Source organism: Cadophora gregata (assembly GCF_030347475.1).
Source record: "Cadophora gregata isolate MNR1 chromosome Unknown scaffold_8, whole genome shotgun sequence".
Lineage (NCBI taxonomy): Eukaryota > Fungi > Ascomycota > Leotiomycetes > Helotiales > Ploettnerulaceae > Cadophora > Cadophora gregata.
Genome location: NW_026695931.1, coordinates 640757 through 660491, shown reverse-complemented (window position 1 = coordinate 660491; position 19735 = coordinate 640757). Strand labels below are relative to the sequence as shown.

At 48.0% G+C, this 19735-nt stretch overlaps 9 protein-coding genes across 10 annotated transcripts; 3 read left to right on the top strand and 6 right to left on the bottom strand.

Annotated features, from left to right (window-relative positions):
- Positions 1 to 64: 64 nt before the first annotated feature.
- ONS95_013757 (uncharacterized protein) lies at positions 65 to 784 on the top strand (the record flags this gene model as incomplete). The annotated part of the gene is made up of 3 exons (XM_058507401.1): positions 65 to 316; positions 367 to 402; positions 458 to 784. The coding sequence occupies 3 exons, from the start codon at positions 65 to 67 to the stop codon at positions 782 to 784; spliced, it is 615 nt and encodes a 204-aa protein (XP_058356570.1).
- A 680-nt stretch (positions 785 to 1464) lies between these two features.
- ONS95_013756 (uncharacterized protein) lies at positions 1465 to 2766 on the top strand (the record flags this gene model as incomplete). The annotated part of the gene is made up of 4 exons (XM_058507400.1): positions 1465 to 1657; positions 1737 to 2078; positions 2128 to 2474; positions 2527 to 2766. The coding sequence occupies 4 exons, from the start codon at positions 1465 to 1467 to the stop codon at positions 2764 to 2766; spliced, it is 1122 nt and encodes a 373-aa protein (XP_058356569.1).
- A 246-nt stretch (positions 2767 to 3012) lies between these two features.
- Positions 3013 to 3528, bottom strand: ONS95_013755 (uncharacterized protein; the record flags this gene model as incomplete). The annotated part of the gene is made up of 1 exon (XM_058507399.1): positions 3013 to 3528. The coding sequence occupies one exon, from the start codon at positions 3526 to 3528 to the stop codon at positions 3013 to 3015; it is 516 nt and encodes a 171-aa protein (XP_058356568.1).
- Positions 3529 to 5227: 1699 nt separating this feature from the next.
- ONS95_013754 (uncharacterized protein) lies at positions 5228 to 5830 on the top strand (the record flags this gene model as incomplete). The annotated part of the gene is made up of 1 exon (XM_058507398.1): positions 5228 to 5830. One exon carries the CDS (start codon positions 5228 to 5230, stop codon positions 5828 to 5830), a length of 603 nt encoding a protein of 200 aa, XP_058356567.1.
- A 1794-nt stretch (positions 5831 to 7624) lies between these two features.
- ONS95_013753 (uncharacterized protein) lies at positions 7625 to 8907 on the bottom strand (the record flags this gene model as incomplete). Its single annotated transcript, XM_058507397.1, has 3 exons — positions 7625 to 8337; positions 8390 to 8613; positions 8675 to 8907. The coding sequence occupies 3 exons, from the start codon at positions 8905 to 8907 to the stop codon at positions 7625 to 7627; spliced, it is 1170 nt and encodes a 389-aa protein (XP_058356566.1).
- A 257-nt stretch (positions 8908 to 9164) lies between these two features.
- ONS95_013752 (uncharacterized protein) lies at positions 9165 to 11007 on the bottom strand (the record flags this gene model as incomplete). The annotated part of the gene is made up of 3 exons (XM_058507396.1): positions 9165 to 10483; positions 10538 to 10761; positions 10814 to 11007. 3 exons carry the CDS (start codon positions 11005 to 11007, stop codon positions 9165 to 9167), a joined length of 1737 nt encoding a protein of 578 aa, XP_058356565.1.
- An 862-nt stretch (positions 11008 to 11869) lies between these two features.
- ONS95_013751 (uncharacterized protein) lies at positions 11870 to 14995 on the bottom strand. Of its 2 annotated transcripts, XM_058507395.1 has the most exons (4): positions 14515 to 14995; positions 14407 to 14451; positions 14231 to 14335; positions 11870 to 14180 (listed from the first exon to the last, which is right to left on the bottom strand). In XM_058507395.1, exons 3-4 carry the CDS (start codon positions 14265 to 14267, stop codon positions 12217 to 12219), a joined length of 2001 nt encoding a protein of 666 aa, XP_058356564.1. In that variant the 5' UTR covers positions 14268 to 14335; positions 14407 to 14451; positions 14515 to 14995; the 3' UTR covers positions 11870 to 12216. The 2 variants fall into 2 exon arrangements, with proteins under 2 accessions (XP_058356564.1, XP_058356563.1); XM_058507394.1 differs by having other exon boundaries at positions 14231 to 14451.
- A 1137-nt stretch (positions 14996 to 16132) lies between these two features.
- Positions 16133 to 17878, bottom strand: ONS95_013750 (uncharacterized protein). Its single transcript, XM_058507393.1, has 2 exons — positions 16672 to 17878; positions 16133 to 16619 (listed from the first exon to the last, which is right to left on the bottom strand). Exons 1-2 carry the CDS (start codon positions 17337 to 17339, stop codon positions 16214 to 16216), a joined length of 1074 nt encoding a protein of 357 aa, XP_058356562.1. The 5' UTR covers positions 17340 to 17878; the 3' UTR covers positions 16133 to 16213.
- A 589-nt stretch (positions 17879 to 18467) lies between these two features.
- ONS95_013749 (uncharacterized protein) lies at positions 18468 to 19533 on the bottom strand (the record flags this gene model as incomplete). Its single annotated transcript, XM_058507392.1, has 2 exons — positions 18468 to 19357; positions 19410 to 19533. 2 exons carry the CDS (start codon positions 19531 to 19533, stop codon positions 18468 to 18470), a joined length of 1014 nt encoding a protein of 337 aa, XP_058356561.1.
- Positions 19534 to 19735: the final 202 nt, after the last annotated feature.

The following is a 19735-nucleotide window of genomic DNA, read 5'->3' as shown; positions in this document are numbered from 1 at the left end:
AGAACTCCAAACTTCTCAGTAGTGACACACCTTGCAGACCTCGGACAGCCTACCAAGTAGAATCATGCATTTTCAAGCTCTCATCGTTGCAGCTCTGTCTGCGTCAGCCTCTGCCGCCAACTGCTGGCCGAGTGTCACCAACGGCATCTACACCAGCGATGTTGGTGTACAGCTCGCCTGGAATCTGAGATCAACTCTTTGTCTACACAATTGGAACTCGAACACCAGAATCCAGACTTATCACGGCGCTGATTGGGGTGATTGTGGTACCAATTGGAAAGGTCCTGGCTCTTCGTTCTGCTGGGGTGGATATTTCGTAAGTATTTACTCCTCAGAGCTGAAAGACACAGTACTGACTTCAAGCAGCAAGCTCTCAATGCAGCAAACCAACAGACTTGCTGGGTACGTGATATCCTAATTTACACACTACTTCCCGACACCCCCTAACTTCTTACAGGATACCTCTGAAGAGATCATCAACCAGTGTGCTTCTGGACCAGGTGGCTTCATTCATCCTACAGGAGGTAACTGGGTCTGGGGAAACACCCAGGTCGAAGGAGGTTATTACCAGGATGGAAACTACTACCCTCGTCGCCGCGGACTCAAGGGCAGTAGAGAAGAATTGGCAGGCCAGGCACAGATTGGCCCCACCTCTGTAGAGGAACAGCTAAACTCCACTGGACAGGACTTTCGTATTGTGGAGGTTAATCCTGATATGTCTGTTGCCACAGATATCACCTATCATCTTGATGGGACTTCAACGAATAATGTTGAGGTTAAGTGAGCCAAGATTAGGTGTTGGATGGAGGATGAACAGTTGGAGTAGGAGATGTGGCTGATGGATAGACGATTGTAGGATCTAATAACAATGGATACTGCCTCGACTTTGAGTTGAGGAATTGCCAGAGGTCTCCTTGTAATATTTTGGAGGTTCTCGGAAAATCTATGACCGAATCGGAATGTCGATTACGTTCTGCATTTGTAATTTGTATACTCGTTTTTGAGACGGGTTTTGAATGCCACTTGAATTGCGATTTGAATTCAATTCAGATTGCCACTTCATGAATTGGTCGAAACTTGAGGTAATTGATTGGAAGCTGCTCAATGAATGGTGCTTGACTGAATGTGGGCACGAATGCTGCCCCGCACGGAAATCCCCCGCAATTGCAGTCGGATGGCGGGGTAATGACAGGATCTTGATAACTCAATTCTTCTCGCCCAAATTCATGCCCAAAGTAGCATCTTGATCCCAAACTCAAGCAAGCTCATTTGTCGAGTAGTACGATTGCAATGCTTTGAACCTAGCCAACGGGATCTCGCAGACACAGCACATGGACATCGTCTAACGACGACGGACTTCGGATATGAAGTAGACAATAACGCTGCTTTTTTTAAGTTTGATCCTGGATGTATCGAATGATCAATTGAAACCTTGTAGACCAGCAGTTAAACGGTATTTTCACCATGATTACCGAGGCGTTGGTGGTGCAGGAGCCGGGAGCTCCCTTCATTTACCAAGCAATCACCGTGGAAGATCAACTCCGAGATGATGAAGTGCTCGTCGAAATCAAGGCAACTGGAGTCTGTCACACAGACTTAAATTTTGCGAAGGAGAAGTCAATTCCTGGATTATTTCCGGGAGTGTTCGGCCATGAAGGTAAGTGAACTTGCTAGTCCCTTTCTCAAGCGCATTGAGTATCTGTCTCTTGTGTGTACCAGATCTTGATGACTTTTAGGAGCCGGAGTAGTCGTCAAAACAGGCAGGGAAGTCAGGAACACCTCTGCTGGTGACCATGTGCTGCTCACCTACACCTGTTGTGGAGAATGCAAGTACTGCAAGACCCACGAGAGCTCATTCTGTTACGATTTCGAGAAAGGCAATTTTGGCGTTGGGAGAAGTGATGGATCGAAGGCATATAGTATGGAAGGCGACGGCGCGATTACGTCGCACTTCTTTGGGCAGAGCTCGTTCTCGAAGTATGCTGTTGTGATGGCAACGAGTGTAGTAAAGATTGACAAGAGCCTGCCTCTAGATGATCTGGCGCCTTTAGGATGTGGAATTATAACTGGTGCTGGTGGTGAGTTTGTTGATTCTATGCAAATGGCCTAGGCTAATCGAAATTGCAGCTATGATGAATGTTCTGAAGCCAAAAGGGGAGGATATTGTTTGTGTTGTAGGAGTGGGAGCTGTTGGCTTAGCCGCATTGATGGCGCTGGGGCTTTCTCCGACGCCTCCCAACAGAGTCATTGCTGTAGACATCGTACCCGAGAGATTGGAGCTTGCCAAGAAGTATGGTGCTACGGATATGATCAATTCTCGGGATGTCGAGGATCTGAAAACTGCCTTACTGGAAGTTACAGATGGCAAAGGAGTCGATGGAACGATCGATACGACTGGAAGGCCTGAGATTGTGAGGAACTTGCTAAAAGCTACTGCGAAGAAGGGGATGGTTGTACAAGTTGGAGTTGGCCAGGTGAGTTAGAGCTCTGCTTCTTCTCGGTAGCCCTAATTGACATTTGCTACAGCTCACTGCCGAAGTATCGACATGTATTTTCGATACCGTCAACACTGGTCGGGTGTATCTTGGATGTGCTATGGGAAACTGTTATCCGCAAGAGTTCATACCGTTGCTAGTGGGAGCTTGGAAGAGTGGATACTTTCCCTTCACCGACTTGATTGTAAAGTACCCAGCTAAGGATATGAATGATGCTGCGAAGGATGTCCTAAGTGGAAAGGTCATCAAAGCTGTCTTAGTTTGGGACTGAGAGTGATTGGACATGAAAAATATTAGATCTTGCTGCCTGTTGGCCGAAAATATGTCGACATGTTCCATGAGTAAATTCCGTCTTCTTCTCTACTATCAATGAACAGAAAAACATAACAAGCGAGGAGAAGCAGGCGGGAGGGGAGGGAGGAACACCGCCGAGAGATCACGTGCGCTAGCGTTCGTCGCGGGATATCCAAGCTCGAGACGCGGCCTTCATGACCCCATAACCCGAAAATGGCAGCAATCACACCTTCTGATGAGGATTCAATTCTGCAGGGGAAGGTTGCCGAGCAAATACAGTGATCCTCATTGCGCGAGCATGCGAGAGAAGCTCTGCAAGGACAACAACTGGATCATGGATGGTGAGAAGAGGTTGAACAGGTGCGTGGACAGGCAGGACTTGGACCATGCTGCTGTAGGTACCAATGATATATGGCAAGGAAGATACTGATGTATAAATGTAGCAATGGTTCGCCAGCTCGTCATTCCCATCAATCTCGACCTCCGTAGCCTCAGTGGCCCGCTGGCAGAAATGACGAATAGCTCCTCCTCTCTCTTCGATTCCTCCTTCGGCGGATCCTTTTTCAAGTTCTACAAGCTTCCAACGTTCGCTACAAACTGGACATTGATCTTTTGCAGTGCCTCGGGGTACTTCGGTCATGGAAGTAGCATTCGCCAACAACGAGCTGAACCTCGGTGGCCCAGCGAATCGTCTCAATTCGGATGTTGTAGTCCTTGTTCTGGTGTGCTGGCTAGCCATTGGAATATGAAAGCTACGGCATACTACCTGTTCATCTTGCAAACAAAGCGAGGTCGATCAGAGCAGCCACATTTTGTCTGGGTTGGGGCTGGCCGAAGGATGTCGTTTTATATGACAGACGTGCATGCTGAATGAAGGATAATATCTCGTATTCCGGAGCCTCGCGCCTGTTCAGATTTTGTCAAAACTCTGGCCACGTGTAGGCCAGCAGGATGTATTGTTCTGCGATTGTACGTGGAAATTCCTCTTCGCTGTTAAGAAGCCTGTGTCATAAACAAACGGTTGTTTTCAAGGACAAACTGTGCAGATATTGAGGTGGCAGAAGTTGAGACAGGACCACTACTAGGTTTGACATGTGTTTTGGAAGTCTTGGTATACCGAAGACTTCGAGGAGCCTGGATACGAGCTCATGAAGCTGCTCCTATCGCTTGAAGCTGGATGATGCCAAAAGCTGCTTTGTTGCCAACCGAAGAGGGGCGTTGTTCAATCCACACTTGTCATGCTAACCTCAGCATAAGGCCAGTTGGAGCCTTAATGGTATCCATATTTCAAATTTGGATTTTGAAGATTCAGGGACATGCAAGACCGAGCATGCATCCCGAACAGTACATACGACAACGGTCCTTTTCTTGGAGTGGCAGTAATCGAATAGGCTGGTCTTGTGCAATCGACGACGGCCGCAAATCCGATTACTGATATGCAAAGATCGAAAAGGACCGAATGGATGGCAAAGTTCGTAATGGTGAAGATATTGAGTCAAGGTCGGGGACCCCGCTGGTGGTAACATCTCAAGTCGCCCATGTCGGGTAGTGATCAAGGTCGTAGCATGCCACCCTTCCATAGCGCTCTCTATATTGCTGAGATCGTATTGAACTTGCTGATATTGCTGACAAGCATTTCACTCCACTTTCCCCAAGCTGTCTCCGCCACTTGTGGAGCAAAGTCCACTTGTGGTGCTTGCGGGACGATCCTAACTCCCGGCTAGCTATCGAGGACTGGCAATTTTGACATCATCTATGGATTTGCCTCGCATGCAGTTGTCCTTTCGTGTATGCAACTCAACACGAAAATACGAAGGTCGATGCTACCATTTCCTTCTTCTGCGGATAATATGCTTGTCCTACAGCGGTGTTCAGTCCGCATTATGCAAGGCTATTACTCTCGATCTCACCGCCAGGTCTAAGTCGGACGATCATTTGATGGCAAAATGAACCCGGCAGTGAAATCCCGAAACAAATGCTTGTTCAGCCACTCAAAATAACTTGCGACTGCTGCACGTCATTGCCTCTTTTGATTGATTTTACGAGTATCGTGAACTTTGTAACTCATCAGTTGATCACAAAACACAGTCGGAATAGTTTAACTCTCCTCGCCGCTTGTCTGAAACTAGCTTGGTAAACGAGAGAATAAGCTCGTGGTTCGCTGTTACTCCATGCAACAGAGTGGGAGTGAGGGTTGAATACGAGTTTCAACGTCATGTCGATCTCGGTCCCCGCAGCAAGCATGCTTCGAGCTTGCCACTTCTGGATAATTGCAAGACAACTCAAAAATACAAAGTATAAAGGTAAGGGCAGTTCCATCAGAAACGAAGCATCAACAGCAAGTCATCTCTCAAGTTTTCATCAAGATCAACTGACACTAATTCCTTCACCTAATAACACCACTACATCCATATCAAAACATCCTTCTCAAAATCAGAATGCGCACCTCTTTCCTTGCCGGCGGCCTCGCATTTGCGACTGGCATCTCTGCACAATACTACGTCAATCAGTCCGAACCATTCCAACTCGTCCTCCAATCCGCGACGAACAGCACCCTGAACGGAGCTGCCCTGTATGCATGCCACGAAGGAGCTGCAATTGAAGGACTGTGCGTCGGAGCAAGCGGACCACCAACTCTTTCAAATACCTACAATTTCAACTACACCGATCAACAGACTCCCGACGAGGAGCTAGGCTACACTGGTCTTGTCACATGGGTCTTGCACGGCGGCAACTTCAACGCATCCTCTTCTCTGGAACTTAATCCTCAACCCACCACAAATGTCGCCGTGCCTCTGTTCTTCCCTGGAGATCAGGGATTCTCTAGCTTTGGCTTCGACAAGGAGGATAAGCTATATGTTCTTGGATACTTGGACAATACTGTTTCGCCGCCAGTCTACAAGACACAGGCATACTATCACTGGTATGCATGCATCACGAATGCGGGATATGTTTATCAGACTTTGGCTTGGGTCGTTGGCACGGGTGCCCCAGAGAATCCAAGCTGTCAGAAGGTGGATGTCAAGCGGGTATTCATTTGAGGGGCTGTGGACTCGAAAGCTGGAAACAAATGATGAGTGATTGAGAAGAAGGATGGTTGAAGGCAGAATGAATCCTTAGACTAATGAAATGAAAACAATGCTCTAATACAAGCCACCAAACTCTGAAATGTCTATCCAAATCTTGCACTTGTCGTTCTGAGGGTAATACTGAGGTTCTTGAGTGAAGGCCAGATCGCACCCACTACTCCTAGGCATTAATTTTCAGTCTCAGGTCGTCCAATGAATCACTGTGAGTCCCAATCTTGGAACTACACCTCGTGATCCCAGGCGCGGCTACGGACGACTGAATGCGGTTGATCCTCAGTGCCTGGAAGTCTGGCAGATAGACAATCAGTGATGTGAATTGGGAACATTGCGGGGAAGGATTGGGAGAGTTTGCTTACATCTGAGTGAGCTCGCGGGTCTCGATGTGCAGAAGAAATGAGAATATGGCCTGGATCCAGGTGCATGCCATCTAGCATTCGAGACCCCATTTCTTCTCCGGCAAGGGACCAACCTCTTTGCCTCTACTACACGCTTTCGACAATCATTCAAATAGTGCTGAGTAGTTATGGTTGATGTCTGAGAGCCCCCCTTCAGAATAAGTGACCCCATACCTGGAAGAGGAGGACTCCCAAGTGTATGAAGTGGATGAAGTGGACCGCTCGGTGCTCGACATTGACATCTCCTCGCGTGAGGCCGATGTGACAACTGAAAATACACATTTCTTTCCCCATTCGAAAGGTCCTGCTGCCTGCCTGTCGATTCTTGTCTCCAAGTCTTTTAGGGTTGACCTTCCCGGCACACCCAAAGGCATCCTTTTTAGGGCAGCCTTCAAAAGATGTGCAAGATCTCTAAAGTCTGTGAAGGTCATCGGCGGATACTTCGATCTTGTTAGTATAGTGAGCCCTTGCTCAAGAGCACTAGCCGAAGCTGGCCATCTTTGTTGTTGCTGAAGATTCACAGTTTGCCATGCGAAAGCTCGGATTGCGTCGATACGGTCTAACTCAGGAAACCAACTAAGGGCGGAATAGAACAGACCATTCGAGATATCATGCCAACCTAGCAACGAGACGAATCTCGCGAGCCTCGTCAGGTAGGGAAACAGCTTCGACTCCAAAGAGCTCCAAAACACATGCGGGTGTGGCTCTGGCTCCTCAGAGCTCCAATAGAAATACTGACCCCGAAATTTCTCCGTCAGTTCAAGCAACAGTGTTCGGATCTGTTGTGGCAGCGTGCACTCTTTCTTGCCCGCCTGTGAATTATCTTTATCGATCTGTGAGCAAAAGCGAGTCCAGATAGAATGTAAATCCTCTGCTGCTTGCTGAAAGGAAGTCTTGTTAGCTTTAGCGAGTCCATATCTAAAGCTCCAGGCCAGATTTGCAGCTGATAAACGCGCGAGCTCCTCTAAACTTTCTTCCGGCCCCGAAGTTCTCTCCAATTGCTGTTGAGCTTTGTTCAAAACTTTAAAAAGATAATGATGATGTCGAAGCAAGCGATGTTCCTCTTCTGGCCTTGTTTGGCGGATTAACTGGCGATACATGGCCTCGGCACTTTCGAGCAGCTCTTTTTCATAGAGATGAACTGCTATTCTTTCTAGGCCTATCAAAGTCTCCTGGAGAGTCTCGGATGCGAGGCATTCGGCGTTCCATATGACCTCTTTGGACCAGAGAGATGCAATGCAGTTGACCAATCCCGCGATGACTGGGGCAAGAGAGGTGCGACAAGTCGGTTCATCAGAACACAAGTCCAGATACGCGAAGGCAGCGTGGATGAGCTGGATTGCTGATGAAATCAATAGGCCTCTTGCATAGCATGTATCGGATCTCCTAATATGCAGAAGCAACGAGAGTAAATCAAACTCCACCTGTGAGGCCTGGCAGTTGGGACCACCATTACTCCAGATTCTGTGGTAAGCTCGACTGAAAGGTCCGCCGGAGAATTCGAGTCAGAGCTGATACTATCAATGATGAACTTGGCATTCATATCGAAGAATTCATCTCCAAACGAAAAAGCACTGTCATCATTGAAAATAGTTGATTGCGAATCAGCGTCATCGATATCGTGTGTTCGCGTCGGAAACTGCGTTAGAAGATCAAGGAAAATGTCCAGAGCGATGGGCCTGGCCGGAATTCCATGCAAAAAGTTGCGAATAGTTTCAGCATTGAAAATGACCTGTGGATAACTGCCATTTCTATTTTCCATTATGATACCTCCTTCCGGATTGAGCGAGCCAGGATCTGACCGTCCTGAGGTCTTGTCACCGATACATCCTGTTGAATGTTGCTCTGCATCGAGTGTCTCTCCTGGACGATTGACGACATTGGGAATGTAATTCTTGGCACCCAAATCCTTGATTGCTGAACCATGATATTCCTCATCTCCGAGTTCGAAGTTGGCATGCAACGACTGACCGATCGAAGAATCATGAGTGATGATTGCTTCTGTCTCGCCTAGCTCAAGTCCGGCTGCCGTTGGGGTGTGATAAGTCATGTTGCAAGGTGTGTCTATTGCCATCAGTCCTGTGGGAGCGCGAAAGAGTGTCATGACTCTGCATACCCACGATGATTGGTAAGTCAGCCATATCAGTGGCAGTCAACTTTCTCTTCTTGAAATTATCAATTCTCTCGGATTCGATCTTAATACCACCGCGAAAGAAGACAGTATCCTTGCATTCATCAGCTTTCCGCTTATCAGCTTTCGCGGCGATGAAAGCCATCTCATTTGCGGGCAGGTTCTTCTCGAAGTTCCACTTCTTCATCTTCGCTTTCCACGATCGCAAGCTACAAATTTCCTGTTACTTATGCGGCCAGCCATGGACGAAGAAGGGCACTTTTTACCGACCTGAACTTGAAACCGTACTTGGTCTCCAATACTTGCATCACGCTTTTCAGCGGTCTGCCCTGTTCGACGTAAAGTTGTTGAATTTCTCCCTTGTACGACTCCCATTTCGCATCACTCTTTTCCCGCCGACCTGACTTCGTGGTCGGCCTTGAACCCATATTTGGGTTCTCGGGACCGGAAAGAGGATCAGATAACTCCGTGGCCTGAGACATGTTGATCGACGATGAGAGCATCTTGAAAAATTGGCCTTTATCTAGCAGGAGATTTTGTCGGTTTGCGAAAGTTGACCTCTAAAGAAAGAGAAGGTTGACAAAGGACGGAGGAGTCAAGTCGATCTGAAGTTAGATATTTGAGAATGGAGTGGTCGCATGAGGCTCGCCTTGATCCTGACTGGCCGAGAAAGCTGACCAGTCAAGCGTCAGGATGGAAGTGCAATATGCAATATGCAGCATCCTGGAAAAGGAAGCGCAACACACCTGCAATCCAAAGCCTAACAATTTTGAAACTCGAGCCTAGATTGGCTCAAGTATCGTGTGGCGGGCACTGGTATATGCAGCACAGCAGGTGGATGGAAGTGCATTATGCGAATCTTTACTGCGTAGTTGTATTTCATGAGCGCCTCAAGAGAAGGCGCAGCGTAATTAAAACTGACGCCCGACATCATACTCTCAGAATAAGTAATGCCATATTTCCCAGCATTCGAGCTACTGTGCGCAGTAGAATCACAGTTGAGCCTGGGAATACTGTTCTTCGCATCTTCATCGTCCGCAATGATGGAATCTAATTGCTCAGCCATCTCCATCAGTTCTTTGAGCTGTATTGACGATGTAGAGTACCGCCAAGATGGCGAAATACCGTTGACGGTCGTCTTTAGTTGATTCGACAATGCGTGATATTCCACAGCGTTTCCAGAGAAGAGTAGTGTATTTGTGATGATGCGATAGGCATCACAAAGAGCGCTCACGGCATCCTTCCAACTCTCCTGTCGCTGCTGATGATGCGCAAACCATATATATGCACGTAATTTATCGAACTTGCGCCCTACACGGTCCAAAGCAGCGAGACTTCCCCCCATCAACACCGAGAACAGAGTTTCTGCCGCCTCATACCAGGCAAGTTCCGAGCAGGCGTTGGCGAGCTCAATGGCCCCGAAAAGGATCTCGGAATTGGGATCTCGGGAGCCGAATTTCCATGTTTTCCCGAAGCTTCCAAATGGTACCAACAGGTCGCATGCTAGAACTCGGATTTTCTGGAGGCTGCGGTCGTCGTTGTCGTCGATGCGACTGAGTCGAAACGCAACTTGGTATAGCTGACTTCCATTCTCACAAGAGTAGCTGTGCTTGTAAGTCCAGGCCCAGTTCGCAAGTAAGAGCTGAGCCAACTCATGTTGGTCAACTGGATGGGACTGATTCCCACATAGGAGCTTGCAGAGTAAACACTGGACCTTCCACTTCGTATCGCTCGGATCGGATTTCATCTCATCGATAATTCGGCGATACAAAGATACAGCCTCATCAAAATGTCCGTCGACTTGGAGATTGTCTGCTAGAGCTATCATCATTTTGACCTGCGTGTCGGTAGATGGAATATGCTGGAAGCTGGGTGAAGTGACGCCGAGCTTAACTTCGTCCATGTTCGGCGAACGGATAGATGAGGTTGTTTGTGCATCGGGCTGAACTGCTTCGTCGCTGTTGATTGTAGATTCCGGACTTCTATACGATTCTTCCGACGGGCGATTGCTCTCCATTACAGCATCTTCTTCTTCCGGGTCTGGTTCTGGGGTGAAGTATCTGATATTTGGAGGGGTAACTGAACGCTCATGTTACTCTCGGATCAATACCAAGCCAGAACAGATATTCTCACCTGCATTGAACGGCAATTCTGAGAGCTCTGCTTTCTTCAATTTCTTAAAGTTTGCAATTCTCTCCTGCGTGATTGTGATATCTCCTCGGACGAAAATCGTGTCTTTGGGGTTTGTTGAATCCGCCTTCCTCTGTTCTGATTTCAAGACCACAAATGCCATCTCGTTGGGGGGAATGTGCTTGATGAAGTCCCATTCCTTCATCTTGGACTTCCATTTGCGGAGACTGAGAAGCCCTGTCAGTAACAATGCGAGGTAGTGGGGCTGGATGTACAGACCTCCTCTTGAAGCCATATTTTGACTCTATGACTTCCATGGTTGCTTGGAGAGACATATCTTGGTATATATAAAGCATCTGAATGTCGTTCTTGTACATGTCCCAATCATGGTCGCTGCGTATGAGACGAACAGACTCGGGCGATTGATCTGCAGTCGTCCTGCTGCTACTTGAGGCTGGGGCATTTCGCGTCATAGCTTGTAGCTCGCAATTGAAGGGCTGGAAAGGTTGGTTGATGGCTTTGAGCTGTATCTTCAAGCTTTAGTTTGGCAGCAAGTTCTTCTGAACTTGCAAAGGAATTCAACACTGCCCGAACGACGATATCAAAAGAATTAATGCTGATTCAACGAAGAAGACAGAATAGAAGTAAAATTACCAGTGAAGATAAGAATGCAAGAAATCAGACAAGGCTGGCCTCAATCGTGACTGGTCGATAACGCCGACCAGTCAGGGCTGGGAATGAAAGTGCAGCGAGGCATGACCTTGGAACAGGTGCGCCACCATTACACCATGATGCAGCCATTGCGGCACACGCCATTTGTTCTATTTGCGTATCAAGAGAAAGAACGACGATAAGGGGGAGAGGTGTGCCATGAAAGGATTGTGGGATACTGCCGCCTGCCAGCCTTGCGAATTAATCGTGGCAGCATAGTGCTCCTTGTCGGTCCCCTTCATTATGGACAGTCTCGACACAGGCATCTTGGCAGAACGCTGTGCAATCCTCTGCATATAGAATCGATACTGAGTATTGACGATGCTGTGAAGATAAATGAGGTCCTGCACGCGTTCCGACGTGAGATGATGGAAGGTTAAAATTAGCGTCAGACCACGTGCCGAGACGAGACACGTGATATAACTATCCCCACAGGTGAGGAGGGCAAAGCGGGCGTTCTATGGTGAAGAGAGCCAATCCGGTTGTATTGTTACACTGGATGGACTTATCGTAGTAAATGGCGTCTTGTTTCAAGGCATGAACTCGATGAGCCTGATCCGCACCGCACATAGTCAACTAAGGGCAAATTCACACCATAGATCCAGAAAGCAAATCCAAGAAGTCTTCTATCATAGTCTCGTTTCATCATATAGAGAATTAAGTGTATATATATGCGACTGGCCACTCATCCCGACATATAAATAGAAGCAAGAACAACGCAACGCTAAATGACAGCAATCTCGAATCAAATCTTTCCGCTCCGGTTCTCCAACACCAAGATTTCCCAGCCGAAAACAGAAACAAGAAGTAGACAGATAAACAAAATGAGGGGGTATTCTCTCTACATATGTACTTGCTCATGCACCAATGCTCGATGCGCATACCCTGACCCAAACCTGCTCCTTGCTTGCAATGCCATTCCTCACCCAACCAAAGCCATATCGCGCCGCGAACTCCCAAAAGCGAAACACCTAATGCAATTCTCTATAATAAGCAGAGTAGCTGACTCCAGTTACATCGCTCACACTGTACGTAACTCCGTATTTGGAGCTGCGCGTGGTATCTTTGTCCCAATCTTCCTCTTCGCTCTCGTCGAGCAGTCCACTCAGCTGCAGCTTCTTCCAACACAGCAACTTCTGATCCGCGTGGTCGATCTTTCGCATTGATTCTCGCGTCGACGCATCTTTCGTGACGTTTGGCTCTTCGGCAACAGCTTTCTTGATAAGTGACCATGTCTCACGTAGGAGATCGACGGGCCCTTCTTGTACTGCTGACTCGCGGTCTCCAGCCATCAGACATTTGTAGGCGTGCAGGATATCACGGATGCATTTACGCCATTGCTTACGCCGCTGATGCTGCATGCAGTATGCGATGAAGGCGTCGGCTTTTTTGCGACCGTAGATGAAGTTGTCCAAGGCGTGGATCCTGGGGACTGTGACAAGATAGAGCATCTCTGCTGTGTCGTACCAGTCTTGCTCGGAGATGGTGGATGCGAGACGCATTGCTTCGAGAAAGACTTTCGGAGGGATGTTCTGCGACCAGCGACAGACAGCGCTGGGCCGGATGAGGAGGACTTGCAGTTGAGCGACGGACGACTTCATGACGTCCCAATGCTTGTCGTGTTTTACTTTTGTGAAAGCGTCCGAGAGGGCCGTTAGTACTCCTCCAATTTCTTCTCCCTCCAATGAGTCGTCCGTCATGTATTCGCAGAGCGTCGAAACGAGCATGTGTACTGCTTTGTCGAGGCGTCCTACCACGAAGAGCAGTGTTCCGAGGGAGCGCTGGCATTCCAGTCTCTCTTTGACCATGCCAAGGTCTTTAAATCCAGTAAATGCTTTCGTGTACAAGTCTTCCGCATCATCTAAACGATTGGATCTTCGTAGTAAGTCCGCAAGTGCATGTGTCGTTCGCATCGTTTCTGCCCTCTGGCCAAGCTCTTTCTCGCAGGTTACCAGTAGCCATCGACATATGAAAACGCTCTGATCTAAGTTGTGTTGAGGGCCAGTGTTATTCAGTGATCTGAAAAAGAGTAAGAATTCCGGGATGTGTTGAGCGATCTTCCCTTCCACGCTGGGTATTTCCGAATATTCCACCAAAGCTTGTAAGTATGCTGACTCAGCATTTCTCAAGGAGCCGCTTTCTCGATATGATTGAGCGAGTTCCATTTTCTCTTCAAACGACGCTAAAGTTCCATCCAGTGCTCTTTCATCTGTGTTCCCCTCGATAGGCGGTAACATGTCGTCGGATCCTCGAAGATAAGATGTCTGGCCGGCAATATCAAAACCTGAAAGGCGTGAAGCTATCCGTGGAAAGTCGATGACAACGCCGTGAATCAGACTATCTGATACTTCTGCACTTCCTTCTTTCTCCCCCATTTGCACGTCAGGGCTCTTTCCCGTGTCTGGCCTGTCCATTTGATATGCCATCTGGTCACCATTCGATGAATTCGATTCCTCTCCGACATGATTCACATCTAGAAATACAGGATTTATTGTAAGATATTGCATCTGTGGAAGGGCGACGTGATCTTGTGAAGTTGCTTGTGGACTGGGGGAGAGGTCTTGAAGGTTTGATGAGGAATTCGGGGACGACAGTGGCATGAGAGGGCTGAGGACAGGAACTTCATCGGTATAGCTAGGCGGTGCGGGAGTAACTTCATAGTCTTCCATGTCCTCGTCCATATCCTCTACTCTGGGCTCATAGTTCATTGCTGGTGGTTCTACTCGAGGATAGTCTTCGTCCATCATCTGAGGAAGGCTGTAGGCAGGTCTTGGCGTCACACTATGTTCCATGGCAGGAGTGACACCTTGATCCATCAATGGAGTAACACTTCTCTGATTTCCTGGTGTCGAACGGTGATCGGTCGGCTCTTCTGGAATAGGCGATGGTGACCGCTCAGGACCTGGGGTATGGTAGCTGATATCTCTTGGCGTGCCTAGACGAAAGTTAGATATCATCTGCATCCACCCAAGAAAGTCAACCCACCTGGATCTGGACTTGCTATCCGGGCTTTATTCGACATTTTCCTTCTTTTGAAGTGTTCTATCTTCTCAGAAGGAATCAAGGATTTGCCGTGATAGAAAACAGTGTCTTTCCCTTCGTCATTCTTTCTCTTCTCCGTCTTGGCAACAGCAAAGCTCATGATGGCTGAGGGGAAGTACTTTTCAAAGTTCCATTCTTTTAGTTTCATCTTCCACTTCCTAGGGCTGAACTTTGATGTTAGTCTTGACCCTAGCGGCCACTAACAATATGACAGTAACGGCGCCTACCTTGCTTTAAAGCCATACTTCTCCTCTATCATCCTCATGGTCACCTGAAGCGTCCGGTCCTCCTCGATATAGATTCTCCGGATCTCGTCCTTATGGAAGTTCCATCTCTTGTCGTTTCGAAGCCGACAGGATGCCTCCCGAGCGGTCTCCGATGTCTTGACGACGGCATCCTCCCGAGGGAGGAGCTCAGGGCCGAGTGTCCGCCGGGACATCGTGAGAGGTCTAGGAGAGGCTCAAATGCATATGATCTTATGTAACTGTATCTTTTCAACGGCAAGGATACTCGCGGCTATTGCGTAATGAATACCGGAGATGGAGAGGTGCGTTGAAGTCGTGATGGAGATGATCCTGGCGCCTTTGGTCATCGACGGTCGTCTGTCGTCCAGGTCGGTGGCTGATGCGCTGATGCACTTTGCAGGTGACAGGGTTCGAGTCGCTTGATAGGGGGGTTGCTGCCAATCGAAAAGTGGAACAATTCCCATGACTAAGACAGAGCTGCTCGCGCCCGGGAGGGACGAAAGTGCAAATCGATGGATGCCATCCAACGCATTTGATACTTTCAGTCACTCTTTGGTAATTGAGCCTCTACAAGTGGGTAATGATCCATATTAGATGCGATGCTACTGAAGCTATGGATCAACCTTAATTTGGTCACTGTTTAGCTCTACTGCAGATACCGATGAGAAGCTAGTATGCCAGAGCCTCGAACCTGGCCTCGGGCAATGTTATTCGGGACTTGTGAAGAAGGCAGTATCGCTTCTTTCGGAACAGGGGAGTATCTTCAGAGCCGCCCGATTTCTTAGGGAGAATAAACGTCCAGTCTCTACCGCCTGAAACAAAGTCTGTGCCACCAACCAACACCTAAACAACATGTTGAGCCGATTTTTCAACACGAAGATGGATATAGAACAGATAAGTAATTACTGTCAGCCTTTACAAGGAAATACTGAAATTTCCTAAGCAGATAGAACAGCCGAATCGACTACGAAATATCGCACGACTGTCCATCTGATAATGACATCCAAAACTGGGCACAAATTCGATACTCAGCCCTACCTGATCCCGATCCCCAAGCAGCCCACTATCTCCGAAGATTCAGGGCTCAGATGCCCGGGTCCCGGATCAAGGAGCACACCGCACTCTCGGAGTTAACCCCACTGTTTTCAGTACCCATTTTTGCGGGGTTCGCCGGCGTATTAAATTTAACGAGCGACTTTTGAGATATCGAAAGCGATTCCAGTGAAGAGAATGCCGTTCATTTAAGATTGAGACAAGACCTTTACTTTAATGGAGGCCCACCAGGTCTGGTTTTGCAGGTCAATGTCTCTTTCAATTATCGCTAGGACAGGATGTACATTTCGAGACTAGGTCAGGGACTTCCGTTTTCCCCGGCTCTTGAACCTTTACATCACATACCTAACAAACGAGTCTTCGGAAAAAATATTTCTTGTAACTAGAGAAGTAATCGATCGTTCATATGATGGTCATCTCGAGATTTCTATTTACTCCTTCCTTCTCAGGGAGGTTCTCCCACTGTCCAGAGTCCACGTCTGATGAGTTACATCTTCAACCTCGAGGTGCTGTACAGCGATCTTCCCCCCCCCCCCCCCCCCCTACTACGAGTTATCTTGCACCAAAAACTCACCTTCTACGATCAGATGCACAACAAGCGTCTATCTCCACGAGCTGATCCGCATGATCACTGCCAATTCTTCAACACCGTCTCCCCATCTCTAATCATCGCCAATTTCAGACTCTCCTCCCAAAGTTGCCTCTGCTTCTCCTCATCCCGTGACTCAATTGACGATTCTGCTTTGGCGCTTCCATTCAAGTAAACGGCCTTGGGACGCACGCCGAGATATTTCTCATCGAACGATGCGAGCATGAGATCTTGGGCAGACTTCCATGTTGGTCGAATGGAGCCATTGGGCGAGAAATAGACCGAGATTCGCTGCAAGAGAGGTATCATGACTTGGGTGATGAAGCGAATCAGTAGAGGGGCTCTTTTTGCGATGCCAGTCCCTCCCATTGCTCCGGGGTCCATAGATAGGACCGAGATATTGGAAAGAGCTGGATCGGAGTCCAGGCGGCGTTGGAGCTCATACCTTCGAGTTGTGAGTCTTGAGAATGCATTGCAGCGGGGGGTCGAGATCTTACATGAACATGACTACCAGCAATTTACTCGCACCATATCTCCGCATACCAGCTGCCCATGCATCGTCCATATACTCGATACCCTTAGACAGAGCCTCCGCACTGGTGAACATTGTTTTGAATTCTTCGCCTTTATAAATAGGTGGTATGTTGTTCTGTGGATCGAAGGAGTCATGAGTCCAGCTTGACACAAAAACAATTCTTCCATGCTCCTTATCCATCGACTGCAAGAGATCAAGAACGAACACGAAATTGGCGAGATAGTTCGCTCCAAACGCCATCTCATATCCCTCTTGCGTGAAAGCCTGGGGTTTCAAAGATTCAGAACTTGCATCTTGGAATGCTGCAATCAGGACTAGAGCTCTGATAGGCTCAAGAATGCCGTTCCCAACCCGCTCGTTGATATCTGCTGCTAGGGATCGTACATTCTCAAGGCTTCCTAGATCGAGGGGAAGAACTTCGGAATTGGAGTCCTTCGGGCCTTTTTCGATGACTGCTTGTAGGTCACGAGCGGTGGCCGGATTGCGAACAGTGAAGAGAGCGCGATATTCTTTGGCTTGAGGAGACGTTAGGAAATTGGCCGCAAATGCACTCCCTAATCCTCCGTTGGCACCAGTAACCAGGACAGTTCCTTTAAGTGGAGATGTCATTGTTGTTTGGTGGTAAATCATGCGGGGAGCTGGTATCTTTTGCAACGTGTAGCTTTGAATGGGATGGAGGATGTCGAGGATTGTCTGCGGTCAAGGTATGAGGAGTCAGCTTGTCGGAAGGCAGTTGACGACTTTTATGATTTTGGGTCGAGGGACGATATCCAAGGGTCAATGGGAAAGAAGGTTGAGAATCCAGCGACGAGAGATTCCAACACCGATATGTGATTGGCTGCTTAAAGGCCACTTCAGCTGAGGCTGTGCTACCCGTGGACGGTTGGCTTACTGAGCCGTTCACCATCGCGCCGACAGCCAGTCAAGGTTGAGCAATGAGATTTCCTTTGACGTATTCGCACCAGATAATGTCGTTTGAAGGAAAGTCGGTTGGAAGAAGTGATACAAAGTTCTGCATTTCCACGGGTGCAGTGTGAACAAGAACGCCACGACAACTGACTGGATTTGATTTGGAATATCTGAGCACCTCCACCTGGCTAAGCAATGACTGACATGATGCACTTGATGTGTGCCGACGAGTTCCAGATAATCTATTAGGGTGACTGCGGAAAACTAGAGTCTTTATTGATCGGCCACCAAACTGTGTGCATAGTTCTGAGTGATTCCACAACATCCCCGTGACCAAATCAGCATCTCAGTTCTGCCGCAACAACGACCATAAAGTACCTCGCACATTCATATTTTGTATGGAAGTAATTGATCTTCAGAGAGAAATACAGGGGTTTGATCAGGGTAATTTCAAATATCCACTCAACTGCCGAAAACACACTTTTGCAGGATACAGCGCTGAAGCGAGGCTAAGGCTGCCTGGACGACAACGCAGTATTCTGATTTCAGCGGTCCTCGCTTAATTACAGGGCCTTGCTACAGGCCAAGTACTCCCTGTAGAAGTACGCCAGTTGAGGGGATAAAAGAAGCGTCCAACGTCTCATCTTGCAGACGTCACTTTACTCGTTCAACCTCGAAATAATCTGCTCGATACTTTGAGACTTTGAAGTTAATGAGGATCGTTGATTTAAGACGATATTTCGACGATTCAATCACATGGCTACAGTATAGGTGTATCTTTGAGCGTTGAAATTGATGAATTTGTTTTCCTAATAATATCCTTTCGCCCCCAAGCAGTGTCAACAAGACTCATTCTCGTGATGGGTCAACGGATAAGCCATCTAACTCGACTAGATCCTCAGCACCTAACTCCGCGGGACTCATGTCGTAGGACTTTTTGCCCGCTTTCTCCTCCGGCTCTGGTTCAGAAGGTACCCAAAAGCATGTCCAGCTCGTAACGCCGGATGCAATTTCAGGTTGTAAGCCACCCTTTTTACCAACAACAGTTCTTAACGGACCAAGTCTGACCAATGGGGAGTCGTATGGACCAAACAAGTCCAGAACCTTTCTGTAATCTGTCACTGGTAATTCTGGATATTCCGGCGGCACATCGTCGTCCCGATCCCATTCATCAATGACCCATCGATCACACTCCCTCTCATCGACTCCGTCGGAGTGGAATGCCCAGAGAATGCCATTGCTATCCAGAGCAACTACCCAATGTGTGAAGACATGTTTATCTCCCTCTATGAATACCATGAGGCCAACAACTAATGCCAAGATTCTCCCATGAGCAAGTTCGCAGTGGCCAATTTTTGAAACCACATCGAAGCAGTACAAGCGTCGATTCATAATGCCGCGGTGGAAAGGGTTTACTGGGCCGTCGACCAGGTGTAGTGAGCCATCGTTTATGTCGTCAATAGCAATTGTGAGACTGTTCCCAATGTTGATGTGGCTCGACGAGCGCGTTGGAAAAGAGTAGCAGTACAAATATTGCTCGCAAATTCCGAGTTGATACGTGGATACTTTGTGTAAATTGAGATTAATAAGGATATTGAGGAGGGCTGTTTTGTTTGGAATACAGTATCGAGGACTGAGAGGAAACTCGGTTGCTGGCTCGCCAGCCGGAAGAACTTGGAGGCTGTCCTTGAAAGAGAATGAATATATCGTTCGAATTGTGTGATTTTGATGCACATTGCCTACTTGGATCAGTATAAGATAAGGACAGCTGATGAATGGATCGTAACTCACGAGCCTGAAGAATAGCAAGATGTCTGATTCTCGTCCATGAGGATCGGTTGTAGACGCAGGGTGGAATTTGGAACCTTCTCACTGGTGTAGCGGTGTGGCGGAAATGTCTGAGTAGAACAGACATGTTCAGAGACTTACAATTGTGACTTGGTGTTGAATCTCGGTTAAGTCAGTATTTTGGCAATCTAAGCTGGCTGTCGGGAAGAGACACGAAAGGCTTATGCCGGCTGCTGTTGTTGATGATGAGATATGAAAAACACACGATCCAACAGTAAGGTTGGACGAAGAGATGTCCACAAAATTCGAGGTTGGCCGGTAATTCTCGT